The 14765-nt window shown below is 38.2% G+C and overlaps 1 protein-coding gene across 6 annotated transcripts in view; it reads left to right on the plus strand.

Annotated features, from left to right (window-relative positions):
* CRIM1 (cysteine rich transmembrane BMP regulator 1) overlaps window positions 1-14765 on the plus strand; it is a 301489-nt gene that overhangs the window by 129130 nt on the left and 157594 nt on the right. For 5 of the 6 annotated variants that reach the window (XM_084625219.1, XM_084625220.1, XM_084625222.1 and 2 more), the window contains 2 exons: window positions 287-407; window positions 13502-13623. The exons of the other annotated variant lie outside the window; for it this stretch is intronic. In XM_084625219.1, the coding sequence (XP_084481345.1) occupies window positions 287-407; window positions 13502-13623 (243 nt within the window). The remainder of the gene's footprint in view (window positions 1-286; window positions 408-13501; window positions 13624-14765) is intronic. 6 annotated transcript variants of the gene reach the window in all.

Here is a 14765-nt window from a genome sequence, read left to right on the forward strand (position 1 = left end):
AATTTTCAAACTTGAATTTAAGAGTTGTCTGGGTGGCTTTATTAATTTTTAATTGAGTAATATTTGGTCAGTCAGTTCTTGACCCCGCAGATGCAACAGAAGTCAGAGTTAGTATCATTATTTTTTAGTATTGTCTGGAGAACATTAATTAGTGAAGCAACTTTTCTGACCTCGATAAAGAGTTAATAAGTTGGCTCTTCACCATGGTGTCTTTCACACAAGACTTTCTGTGGCAAGAGTAAAACAAAGTTTAATTTTTTTCTTTTTTTTCCTCCTCCCTCTTCAGTTTTCAGTGTGGATTGCAGCACGGTGGAATGCCCTCCCCTTCAACAAGTTGTTTGTCCACTGGATAGCTATGAAACCCAAGTCAGGCTGACAGCTGATGGCTGCTGTACTCTTCCCACAAGGTTTGTGTCTGGTTTTGATTTGTTAAATATTTTTTCAATGTCTCATTTTATACAGTGTTTGGCATGAAATTCTCAACTTCCGAAATGTAGGAAGAGACTGAAGTTACTGTAGGTACCGAAGTGGTGAATGTTTAGTACAATGGCCACAGTATATATGTATCTTACGCCAGTTAGGGGAAACCGTTTAAAAAGTTAAATCATCACTTTTATGAAACTACTAACATCTAATCAACTTTCTGAAACTGAAAATTCTTCTCAAATGTGCACAAATACATAAAATGGAGTGTTATTAGATGTATTAATTTGTTTTCATACCTGTCAGAATTTTCAGATTGACAATCTAGTCAGAATTTGGTTGACAAAGGACAAATCATTTTGTGAAACTGTGGAAAAATTCCCTGATCAGATGATGGCGAAGTAGTGTGCTTGGGACATCCCTATATGTGCTGTTAAAGAATAAATCCAGTCCTATTAATGAATGAAAGTTTTATGTGTACTGAGTTATGCAGGTATTGTTAACTATACAACCCCGTGGTCAAACAAAAGTAGGGAGGATGTCAGGAGCTGAGACAGCAGAGGTTTTTGTCTTTTGGAAATGTTCAGATATGAGGTGCAATTTACTACCTTTTAGAATATTAAAGTATTTCAGAACAAACAGTTCATGCAAAACAGTTACCTGGCATTTTCCTGGAATTCTGTACTATATGATATTGTCTGCATCAAGTTATATCCCATTAAAATACTGATACAGATACCAGAAAAACAGGATCCCAAACCTACTCACCAATTTTCCCCTCAAAAAGCTCTATCAAACTCTGTTTAAAAAACCAAAACACAAAGCAGGTAATTTTCCCCCTACACATAGGATCTTTTCAATATTAAGCCAAGCTCTCATACCATACTACATTGACATATGCCAAGACATATTCTGAGATTGTAAATAAAATTAAATCTTATTTTGTGGGGATAGAGAGTAATCTGTAAAAATTTTGGCACCAAAAGTTCTACGAAAAATGCTCCTTACAAAAAATTGCGTTAAGGGAATTTAAGATTACTAAGTGAACCACTCAGAAGTTAGGAAATGCCAGAGGTAGAGTTACACAAGCAACCATAACTCTTACCCTTAGATACGTATGTTAAGATCCATTATTTAATTATGTAACCATGTACTGTTCTGTCCATGGGACATCAGCCTCACTCATTGTGCCAATGAATAAGAAAAAGGTATAACATTTTTTAGAGGAAACTTGTGAAAACACAAATGAAGAGGAAGACTGTAGTACAGTTACTATTGGTCTACCAAAATTTTGTTTTAAAGTATTTTCTGGAAAATTTATTAATTATGCTTTCATAAGCTGAGTTGGAGGGTGAGATTCCATGGCCTGTGCTGTGCAGGAGGTCAGACTAGACGATCATAATGGTCCCTTCTGACCTTAAGCCTATGATTCTATGATAAGCCATTTAAAATAAATATGAAATGAATTATTTGTAAATGTTATTTTTTAAATAAATTATTTTATCTTCATATCTGATTATTTTGCTAGCCTCAAAACTGATGGCCAAATTTGGTTATAAGAGTGTGAATTTGAATGGTGCACTTATGCTGGATTTACATTATTACAATTGCAAACAGATTTTGGCCCACATTAAAATGTGGATTCACAGGACTGTGCTCCTTTAGGCTGTGTGGCATAATACATAGAGCACTGGACTGGGATTCAGGAGATCTGGGTTCTGTTCTTGACTACCATTGGCCTACTGGGCAAGTCATTTCACTTCTGTGTCTCAGCTTCCCCATCTGTAAAATGGGATGCTGACACCTGACCTCCTTTGAGATCTAGTGATGAGAAATGCTCTATAAAAGCCAGGTATTATTATTATTTATTAACAACCTTCCTACCTGCTATGCACAGACCAGAACACACCAAAACAAAACTAGACTTTACCAGAACAATAGATGCAAAACCTGTGGACATATCTCCACTGCTACAGTGATCAACACCCCTCACAACACATCTTTCAAGATCCATGAGTCCTACACATGCCTATCACAGCATTTGGTGTACCTCATTCAGTGCATTAAATGCCCCAATAACAACTCGGTGGGTAAAACCAGTCACTACACTCTCAACTAAACTCACGCAGGAAAATGATAAAAGATAAAAACACGGTATCACCTGTGAGTGAACACTTTTCACAACACGACCATTCTATCTGTTCTGTCAGTCCTCATCCTCAAAGAAAACATGCATAACACTTTCAGAAGACAAGCCTGGGAACTTAAATTTGTAACTTTGCTAGATACGAAAAATCATGGACTGAATAGACACTTGACTTCTTACAACAACCTGCAACCCGCTTATAATCCCTCCAGTGGCCTTTCTCTACACACCCTCCTTCCTTTCTCCCCTACAACAGGAAGGGTGTTAACTGGCCACTTCACCTTGAATGGTCCCTTGAAATATGTGTTGACTACTTATGCTAAACAATATAATCCACCTTGAATTTAACTTTGATGCACTGAGTACATTTCCCAGACATGAAAAGGAGCTCTGTAAGCTCGAAAGCTTGTCTCGCACCAACAGAAGTTGGTACAATAAAAGATATTACCTCACCCACCTTGTCTGTCAACCTGCTGTGCAGTTATTTTCAACATCACCACCTTGGGTGTGGGGGAATTATACAATAATCTCCATAGAGGAGTGCCCCAGCTGCTCCACGTCTGGGATGGGGCAGGATTTGACCCCCTTGCAAATCAACCAAGTGCCTGTTGTGCTGTGTTTGTCAGTTTTGCTAGACAACAAACACCAGACGAATAAAGTGAAACGATTTTTTGTGAACACCATGCTGAAAACCTTATGTAGCCCGTGTATCAAGTTGTCAGTGATGCATGTTTCAATACTTATATGTAAAAAGTTGTGAAGACAAGGGCCTGATTAGTGAAGCACCTGTAGAGGTTTGCCAGAGAGAGGCCCAGCCTCAAAAACCTTTTCAATCCATTGGACTAATACTCCGGCTACAGAAGCTTAATGTGCCCAAAGCAGCTAGGATGAGATGCTGTCAAGGGCTGTAATCAGGGAAGTAGCACATGCAGAGGCTGCGGAGCCTGCCTGGACAGTGGAACCACGGAGGCAACATCCAAGAGTGGAAGTTCTCTTAGATAGTCCAGTACTCTGTCAGCCCTTCTAGCAAAAAGAAATAATACAGTTGTAGTGCTTAATCTAATAAAACACATGCTTAACTTGCATGGAAGTCTGTGGGATGTAACTACAGGGATAGAGTTAAGCTTGTGTTTTGGTTTGCTGGGAGCCATGGTGAAGAGGCCAAGTATCTTTCTTTATTTGTTTGTTTTATTGTGTTTTTCTTAAAAATGCTGTGTTTGGATTTTCTGTAGGCTTAATCCATGTGCAAAATTTTGTGTATGATTTATGTAATTATGTTATTTTAGGAGCTTGAAAAAGACCTTATTTCTGTGGAATTCTCAAGAAGGAATTACTTAAAATATAGAATTTTACCAAGAAATGCCAAAGGTACCTAGAAAACAAAGTGTTCCTTTTCTTCTAAGGTCTTGTCTATACAGGCCCATTAGTGCATGATAGACTGGTGCAGATTACAATTTACACCCTACTGGTGTGGACTAATGTACCATGTAGACTAGCCCTAAGTGATTACACCATGCTTTAAATGGAACACTCAATACAAACAGTGTAACTGGTGTCGGTTTGAGCCTGCAGACAGCCTGAAATGATAGCTCCAAAGTGTTTGAACTACCCTTTACTTTTTAACTCTGAAACCTTCTGCCACTGGGATGAGGGTGGGTGTGGAGCTATGAGGATCCTCAGGGGGAATAAAAAAATAACAAGAAAGGAAAAGATAAACTGGAGTAAAATTATGAAGTCTTTGAAAGTAAAAAAACAAGGAGCTTGATTTTGAAGTATAAGTTGAGAAAGGGATTTGAAAAGGCATGGGAGATGACTTCAAACATTTTTTTCAGCTTCTCACAATATCCTATATAAAGATTTTTGCATTACAAAATCCAGGAAGAAGGAAGAGCAACATGCAGAGATTTCTCTATGTAGGCATGAACATATGTTGGGGGCAGAGCAGGTAGTTTCCACAGGTTTGCAATTTTTTAATAAAACCACAAACAAATATTAGCAATAAGTCAGCTGCAGTTCACCTTAGATTGCCATGATCCATTTCAAAATTAGCCAACTTTTGTGTCAATTTTATCAGTTTCAAAAAAATCTGATATTTTAATGAAACGAGTAATTTCTTTTTGGTTTCTAGAAGCCAATACATATCATTCATTCCCCCCTTCCCCCCTCAAAAAAAAACCTTAATGTTTTAGCAACAATTAATAAATGCTAAGTAACAGTACAGCTATAAGGGCACTTGGGAGTACTGAACCTAGGGAATTAATAGAGAGATGAATTCTAAGTTACTGACTTCACAGATAGCTGACACATTATGTGGAAGGAGAGAGGCTTCAGTTTCGCATGTGATTTTTTCAGTTGGTCAGAAAAGGTTTATGGCCTACTTTTTTGGGAACCAGAAACCTGTCTGCTTCCCAGGAGCACTGTTAGTCTATTTCAGGAGAGGAGATGGCACGCATCTCAAAGCTGTACTTAAGAGTGCCTTTTGACATTTGTTAACTGATTGTGCATGCCTGCAAAGTAACTAAATGAAGGGGATCTCTTTACCTTCCTGACATACAGCAAAAACTACCAGTAGTTAACATCTCTCTTTATTCCATCTAAAATAGTCTTCAGACACATCGCTTGGAAAAGCAGTTAATGGTAGACAGTTGTCTGAATAAAGAATAAGAGAATGTTTGTAAACCCTGTGCTTAATATCATATTAATTTATAGTGAGAAACTACAAACATAGTTGCCAATTGTGATCTGAATCAGCATTAATATTGAAGTGGAAAGTAGCCTCAGTTTTTCCACCCTGGAATGAAATGCCCAGTGTGACTCTCTAGATATTTTATTTAAGCGATACTTGGAGCTCTGTGAGACACAGGTAAGGACAGTCTCTTCTCTGAAGACCTTGTTGAATAAGAATATATGTTAAAGAAAAAACTTACAGGGAACACATTCTTATTAGGATAACTTGATTTTCTTTCATTAGCAAGATAAGTGAAGGCAATAATAAATTAGGACTGTGGGAGCAAGTTGGGGAAGATCTAATGTTTGCAGCTTTATCTCCCCTATTAGCTGGGAATATTTTCTCCACGCTTGCCGATCTCTCAGAAATGTTTTTGTATGGATGTGGGATACTTGGCCAGTGTTTTTGTACGATTCTAGCAGGAGGCAGAACGGAATGTGAGGAGTGCTGGTTTCTTTCTTTGCAATTCACAGGTTTGGGAAGGCAAAGTCCCTTCATTCTTCTGCACGTTCCCCTTGAGGTGAAAATTTGAGGGTAAAACAACATGTCAAAAATGCAAACAAAGTGGAAGGAAAGAAATTAACAAAATATAATACTATTAAAACCAAAAATCATTAGTGTCCCCTGCATCTGCTTAATGAGTTGCATTGTCACAAGTCCAATGTGGGGAATACTCTGACTTAGATTAGTCATAGGCGTAAAGGTCAGTATCTCATGACACTACAGGTGGAGCTTTGTATCACTGGAAAGACTTCAAATTTTCCAGTGGGATCACCTGCCTTCAGCAGTAGTGAGTGTCCTTATGCCTGCTTTTACAATGGCTATCTATCAAAAGCCATGTAGACTGTACATTGATACTGTTGACTTTTAAAACCATTAACAGTGCAGACTCCATCTACATTCATATCCACCTCCAAGAGCCTTGTCCTGATGTGTCTGTTTTTGAACATCACCTGCTTTTGCAGAATCCTATAATTATACATTAGAGCAGCTGATCCATCATGCTTTGCTGTGCTGAGCGCCGGGTGTGGAACTTGCTCCTCTTTGAATAGTATCTTTTCTCTATATATTTTAGAAAAATACCTAAAACTTTTTCCCCCTAAAAAAGGTATTTTTGGAATGACTACCTTTGGCTTCATATTAAATGTTTTGAAAACATATTAGTTGCTGGATGCCCAGTGGCGGTATGTAGAGCTATGCAGGAACTGAGATTTTTGTTTTACGGGAAATCCTGTGATTTCAAAATTTTTGTTTTTGTTCTGAATTGGAATGAAAATAAAGAATTTTGAATGTTTCCTTAAGACAATTTTTTGGGGAAAAAATTTGTTCGTATCTATGGAAATGTTTTGATTTTGACTTTAATTTCCCATTTGACAATGACTGTTTGTAAGGAGAGTGATCACTTTACGTAAGCTATTACCAGCAGGAGAATGGGGTGGGGGAAGAGAACCTTTTGTAGTGATAAACACCCATTTTTTCATGATTTGTGTGTATAAAAACAAACATCTTCTGCATTTTCCACAGTATGCATCCGATGAAGTGAGCTGTAGCTCACGAAAGCTTATGCTCAAATAAATTGGTTAGTCTCTAAGGTGCCAGAAGTACTCTTTTTCTTTTTGCGAATACAGACTAACACGGCTGTTACTCTGAAAAATGACTGTTTAGAAATTTATTGCATTTTTTTAAAAAAAGTAAACAGTCTGTTCCAAAAACAGCCACATGCTTTTTTCAATTATTTTTCAAACTCAACACATTTCCTCAAAATTTGTTTTAACAGAGCAGCATTTTCCAGCTGAAAATGTTGGATGAGCTCTAGATTGGTGATGTTCTGTTGAGAGATCTTGTTCCATTGCCGTCATCACATGGCTGTCATTTGACAGAGCTGACACCCAAATAATAAATGCTTTATTTAAACAGTCCAGTGGGTCTGCATTGACTGTTTTGTGAAGTCCTTTCATTCCTCTCTACATTCACCTAGTTGCTCTACGGCAGGGGTTCTCAAACTTCATTGCACTGCAACCCCCTTCTGACAACAAAAATTACTATACGACCCCAGGAGTGGATCTGAATCCTGAGCCAAAGTCCGATCCCTGCCACCCCAGGTAGGTGGCCAAACCCCAACCCCCACTGCCCCGGGCGGGGAGGCCAAAGCTGAAGCCCAAGGGCTTCAGCCCCAGTAGGGAGCCTGTAACCTGAGCCCTACCACTCAGGGCTAAAGCCCTCGGGCTTCGGCTCTGGATGGTGGGTTTCGGCTCTGGCTCCGGGCTCCAGCAAGCCTAAGCCAGCCCTGGCGACAGACTACTCTAGGGTACTCTCTCATACTTCACTTTTGGTGGCTCTGAGTATTTTCATTTGCTCTAGTCTTCACTCTTGCCTTGCTGTCCCTTCTTACAACTCTGGTATCTCCACACCTCCTTCTGTTATCTTGACTCTTTGAGCTCTCTCACTGCTTTTGAGCTTTCATCTCATTTACCATTCCAATCTTTCCTCTCTCACCTTTGATCCTATCTCACAAAATGGCATCTCTTGTTTTATACTACATCTCACAGGGTTAACATAGATCAATGGAAATTTGTCTTCATCCTAAATATATGCAATATTAAGGAAAACTATTTTCCTTGTCTTTTCTCCAGTATCTGTAGGAAAGTAGAATCACAAATAGAGTGCTGGGTCAATATCCAGCTCCTTTATCTACTTAATAGCTGCTGCAGTGTCTGCTCACTGACAAACGTCCTGCTGATAAAGTAGCTGTATCGTTGGAAGGGATATAGATAAGAAGCTAGTCAGTACATTTTAGTGTATCTCAGAAAACAATAATGTGCTTGATTCATTATTTTTAAAAAGAATATGAGAGGAAGAGTGTCTGGCCTGAAGAAGGACTCAGAAATAGCTACTAGACACCCGTACACTGAACCCTGTACTGTCTTGTTGTGTACACTGAACCAAGGTACTGTCTTGTTCTACAGAATCTCACCTTTCATTTAAAAAAAAAAAAAGAAAAGAAAAGCAAGTTTCTAGCTCTTACGACTGAAAAGAAAACCTCTAAAAATGTGAACCAAGTGCAGTCAAAGTAGATGGGAGCCTGGAATTTTAGCAGTGAAAGGTGTGAACTGGCCCACTAATCCCAGTGCAGGATATCTCAGTTGCCCAATGATGATGATTTAGATGTCAACATTATCTGTTTAATTTTTCATATAAGAGAGAAGAGTGTGACAGATCTGCACAACGTATTTTGAGTGATGTCTCATTTTTCTGCCACAAGTAGTGTGATATTTGGGAGATACCATCCCTACTTTCTTTTCCCCAGTCAAGGAGCCAACACCAAGTAGTCCTGCAAAGCCCATAGTCTTATTCAAGTCCCAGGGAGGAGTAGCCAAGCTAAAGGAGCCCTGTGGAGTCAAACAGTACTTGTAACCATATTTTGAATATCTGCATAGTTTAAAGTTTGCATTGATTTGGATTGGGGGAATTTATTTTATGATACTATGCCTAACTACCATTGAAAATCTGGTCCAGTAATGTTCTTCAGGTTTTTAGAATGGGTAGATTTCATGCTCTGTCGCCTGGTTTTATTCCTATTTATATTGGAGGAGGAAGACAAGCTTTCCTACTTTCTCAACTTTGTATGACCTATTCCAAGAGAAGAAAATATTCTCAGAATCATCTAGGTAAACTGAAATCAAAATAATTACCTCAAAAGCATTTCTGCACAACCAAAATGTAAAATATTTATGTTTGGAAAAATATAAATACCAGAGTTCGCTCCATGGTAAAGACTGAAAGTAAAAGATATTTAATGAAGTACATGACATTGACATATTTATAAAGCTTGAGAGGCCCTCAAAAGTTAGATGTTCCCCTTGAATCTGTACATAATTACAGTAGCTTTTTTTTTAACTCTCTCAAATTTGATTAGGGCTTCTTGATACAACATATTTTATTTATTTCCACCTAATTTCCTTCTTTGACAGGGTTAGTGGCCTAGTGGATGGGGGGAAGCTGTAGATATGTCTTGATTTAAGTAAGGCTTCCAAGTTCCGTTTTCATAAGCAAATTAGAGAAATGTGGTCTATATGAAATTACTATAAGATGGGTGCACTTCTGGTTGAAAGACCATACTCAGAATAGTTATCAAAGGTTGGCCGTCAAACTAGGAGGATATATCTAGTGGGGTCGCACAGGGGTCTGTCCTTGGTCCAGTACTACTCAATATTTTCACTAGTGAATTGGATAATGAAGTGGTGAGTAGGCTGATAAATTTGTGTGACAAGCTGAGTGAGGTATTATATTTTATTGAACCAAATCCTGTTGATGAGAGACAAGTTCTCGATTTTTTTTTTAAAGATATTATCCCACCCACCTTGTCTCTCTAATATCCTGGGACAAACTATAGAATCGTAAGACTGGAAGGGATCTCAAGAGGTCATCTAGTCCAATCCTCTGCACTCTTGGCAGGACTAAGTATTATCTAGACCATCCCTGACAGGTGTTTGTCTGACCTGCTCTTCAAAATCTCCAATGATGGAGATTCCACAACTTCCCTGAGCAATTTATTCCAGTGCTTAATCACCCAGCCAGTTAAGAAATTTTTTCTTATGTCCAACCTAAACCGCCCTTGCTGCAATTTAAGCTATTGCTTCTTGTCCTATTCTCAGAGGTTAAGGAGAACAATTTTTCTCCCTCCTCCTTGTAACAACCTTTTATGTACTTGAGAACTATTATCAGGTCCCCTCTGTCTTCTCTTCTGCTGACTAAACGTACCCAATTTTTTCAGTCTTCCCTCAAAGTCATAGGACATGTTTTCTAGACCTTTAATCACCTTTTGCTCCTCTCTAGACTTTCTCCAGTTTTTCCACATCTTTTATGAAATGTGGCGCCCTGAACTGGACACAATGCCTAATCAGCATGGAGTAGAGTGGAAGAATTTCTCATTTCTTGCTTACAGCATTTCTGTTAATACGTCCCAGAATGATGCTTGCATATCTACCACAACTCTCTATATAAACTTTTCAGAAGATATCAAGCTGGGAGGGGTTGCAAGCACTTTGGACATTGGGATTAGAATTCAAAACAACCTTGATGAATTGGAGAACTGGTCTGAAATGAACAAAATGAAATTCAGTAAAGACAAGTACAAAGTACTACACTTAGAAAGGAAAATTAAATACACAACTACAAAATGGGAGCCTTAGGCAGTAGTACTGCTGAAAAGGATCTGGCAGTTATAGGGATCACAAACTGAATATGAATCAACAACATGATGCAGTTGTGAAAAAGCTAAATTCATTTTGGGATGTACTACCTCGAGTGTTGTATGTAAGACACAGGAGGTAATTGTCCTGCTCTACTTGGCACCGGTGATGTCTCTGGTGGAGTACTGTGGCCGGTTCTGCAGGCCTTGCTTCAAGAAAGAATTGAACAACTTGGAAAGAGTCCAGTGAAGAGCTACAAAAATAATTAAAAAAAAATTAGAAAACCTGACCTCTGAGGAAAGGTTAAAACAACTGGCACTATTTAGTACTGAGAAAAGAAGACTGAGGAGGGACCTGATAGGCTTCAAATATAGAATAGTAGAATCATACAAAGTTAGGGCTGAAAGGGACTTTGAGAAGTTATCAAGTCCAACACCTTATGTTGAGGTTGGTCCAAGAAAATCTAGACCATCATTGACAGGTGTTTGTCCAGATGTTCTTGAATCCATTTGGGTGAAGATTAGATTTCATAGTACTTGATAAGAAGGACTTCATGTAGGAAATAATAAATTATTCCTCATGAAAAAGGAAAGGAAATGGAAACCTGAGATATAACTATATAATATTTTGTATACCTGTGTGATGTTCTTGCACAATATTTTAATCTTTAGTTCTGAAATATAGTTTTCCCATAAGACTGTATATGGGAAGTTGAGAAGGTCAAAAATGGCAAGGAAAAGCTGAATGACACCATGTGGGGGCAAGAAGAGGAGACTTCTTCAAGGAATAGAAAGATTGAAGCAGGTGGGGGGAAAATACAAAGCATGGCAAAAAAAAAAGTTGTAATTGTTTCTAATTTAAACTAGCCAAGTTAATGAACAGGCTGTTGGGATTCCACTGAAACCTCTTCTACTTGGCTCCCTGAGACCTTGGTTTGACTCCACTCTTGTCACTTGGGTTGTTTGCTAGCATTAGGGGGTGGGTATAGGACATACGATAAATCCACATTTCAGAGTGGTAGCCATGTTAGTTTGTATCAGCAAAAACAACGAGGAGTCCTTGTGGCATCTTAGAGACTAACAAATTTATTTGGGCATAAGCTTTCGTGGGCTAAAACCCACTTCATCATATGCATGGAGTGAAAAATTCAGTAAGCAAGTGAGTAAATAATTACAGTATTATAATACAGTAAGCAGTAGAGTAAGCTGTAATATTTATACTGTTTACTGTATTTTTCACTCCATGCATCTCATGAAGTGGGTTTTAGCCCACGAAAGCTTATGCCCAAATAAATTTGTTAGTCTCTAAGGTGCCACAAGGGCTCCTCGTTGATACATCCAGAGTTACACAGCAAACCTCTTCCTTTATATAACTTACACGTTATGTTGCATCACATGTTTTGGGATTGGCTTGGTTACTTTTTAGGACCAAGTCCCTGCACAGCATGCTCACTCTGTCCATACACTTTTTATGTACGACTTACTCTTTACCTCATCTTTATATTTCCAGTTTATCTTATCCATTGTTATATTGTCCACTGTAAATGGTTCCCTGGCTGTTCCACCTTGTCTTAGCTGGGGAATAAGGGGTAGTGGGAGAGCCAGCCACCCTTTCCTCTTTCAGACTTACAGTCTGAAAGAGCCAGATTTTTCACTACTCCTCTGGGAGTACTGTCTTCTCACTACATAGGTGGGTTGATTTGAGGCAGGGAATTCATTGTATGCCTATTTTAAAATATATTATAAAGGCAACCAGGAGATTTTCAATCCTCAATTGCTTTAAAATATATTTATAGGGCCTGTTTCCTCTGCTTTGAAATTCATGTTCATCCATGAGGTGGTAAATTAATCTATACATCTTTCATAAAACTTGTACCTACACACTCAGAAAAAGAAATATCTTTTGAAGAAATATCTTTTCTATGAAGCTTCGCAACTGTAATAACCACTATCCTCTGTGTGTTCATGTTGTCTTGTATTTTATTGTATTCTGACTGCTCACACCTTAATATGTAAGCTCTTCTGGGCACAAGCTGCTAAATGTCTGGCACACATGATCTTTTGCATAGCTCAGTGTGTGTTGATATCACTGTATAAACAATATTAATAATGTCTTTACATTCCATGCATCACAAATAAATGGAACTCCCGTTTCTGAGTTTTTTTTAAGCAGGGAAATTAGGTAGAAACCATCTCAGACTACTACTTATCAGGATTTTATGCTTTCCATCTCTAAACTTTTCTCTAAAAATCACCCTATGCTTTGTGAAAAAGACTGTGCCTATGGTAGTGATCCACTATCCAAAACTAAACAAAACATTTCATACGCTGAGAGTCCAGTTTTTCCACTGCCTTCGCTCCTCGTGTAATCAATTGCACCTCTGCAAAATGCGAATAAACCACTACCAAGTCAGAATGGTACTGTTTTGTACTTAGTTTGCACAGGTATAAATAACTACCCAAGATGCCAAGGCAGTAGATATCAAGCATGATTTCTCTTCCTTTCTCCCCATATAACCCAGTTAAGATATACCTGGAGAGTGAATGGTGAGGGACTACAGTGTTCCATATATTGAGTAAGGGTGGGTGCTGCTGTTAGGTTTTTACCAATCTACATTATTCTCAAACACCTTTTGAGGTAAACCCACGTTAGACAATCTTAAAATTATTCTGTGTCTGCTGCTTTCTGAACCTGTACCTGTATGTATATTGCTTGGAAAAGTTATGGGTGTAGCACAGGATCTGAAAACCCTCCACCTGTCCCTCCTTATGATTGCATGACTAGCTAGCATTTAAGCCCCTAGCGCACAAGCTCAGAGAGTTAATTCATCTAAATAATAGTTTTTGTTAAACCTGATAATGTGTTAATAAAAGGTTATTTAAAAATATTTTTATAGTTCCTTAACAGCAGGAATTCTGTTGTTGCAGCACGCTATTTCACCTTGCTATGTTTTCCTCTGATATGTGGCTTCATTTACTTATGGAGTTTCCCCTTTCTTGTCTTTGGTTTCAGATGCGAGTGTCTCTCTGGTTTATGTGGTTTCCCCATGTGTGAGGCAGGCTCCATTCCCCAAATAGTCTCACGTGGAGACGGAACACCCGGCAAGTGCTGTGATGTCTTTGAATGTGTCAACGGTATGTGAAGTTATTATTGTACCTGGAGAGGATGATTTTATGTGTCTGGGGGAGGTGTGGGTGTTTGAACATGCTGTCCAGGGATTTGGAAAATAATTGCCTTAAGTATTGCTCAAGATAAAAACTCATCTGGAAACTTTGAAGATGCTGTAATGGAGCAAAATGACTATAGAAAGATGTCAGTTTCTTATCCTTTCAAACTCACTGCACTCCTTCCCCATCACAAATTTGCTGGGATCTTTTAAATGTAGATTTAGCGCACAATTTGAATTGACATTCAAGCTCTTCTTTGCCAGCATTAAATACTACACTTTATTAAAAAAAAAAATAGAGGGTTTTGCTACTCACAATCCTAGATTTTGCAAGATGATTCTAAGGACAAATATGCTCTTTGAGCAGTTTGAAGAAACATTTTAAGAAACATATATTTCTAAAGCAGCTTAGACCAACTCATTCTCATTCTTTGCAATTGCTAATGCTTTGAGAAGACATTGTTTGAGTAAGTTAAACATTTTATACTTGAGCTACTGTACTTCAGAATTGTTATAAATTATAAGTGGGAATGGACACTTTTCAATTGATGGTGGTGCTGTGGAAGAGGAGTGGGTCACAAGTTGGGGTGTATCTCAGGTGAATGCTAAAATGGGTATTGACACAGTGGTGTCTCTAAAAGTACGTTATCCCATATTCATCTGCACATCTGGTATATACTTGGGACAGCCGTTATTTCTGAATTCTTGTGCCATGTACGCATACAAAAAAATGTTTTGAGTCGTTGCATGTTGCGATATTACAAACAGCTTAAATGTTGATTAAATAATTAAAATGTAGTGCTTGGCACATAATTAGCATCTTTACTCTGATAATAGTAGGGAAAGAGAATATATGAGATATAAAAGCTGGGTTTCTTTGTGTCAATGAAAAAGTTTACCATTGAAAGTAACTGATGATACAAAAAATGGCAACTGTTGGGGAAAAAACTGTATAGTCTGAAGTATTACATGGAACCTATCTAATTTATTTGCTGCCTCATACATACCTGTTGCAGAGTCATCTGGCTTACAGTTCCATAATCCTTAAAACAACTGTCTCATTTTTGAAAACCTGAGTGCTTGATTTACCCATAAAGCAGTGTTTGATTC

This window comes from Lepidochelys olivacea, assembly GCF_965140295.1.
Source record: "Lepidochelys olivacea isolate rLepOli2 genome assembly, chromosome: 3".
NCBI lineage: Eukaryota > Metazoa > Chordata > Testudines > Cheloniidae > Lepidochelys > Lepidochelys olivacea.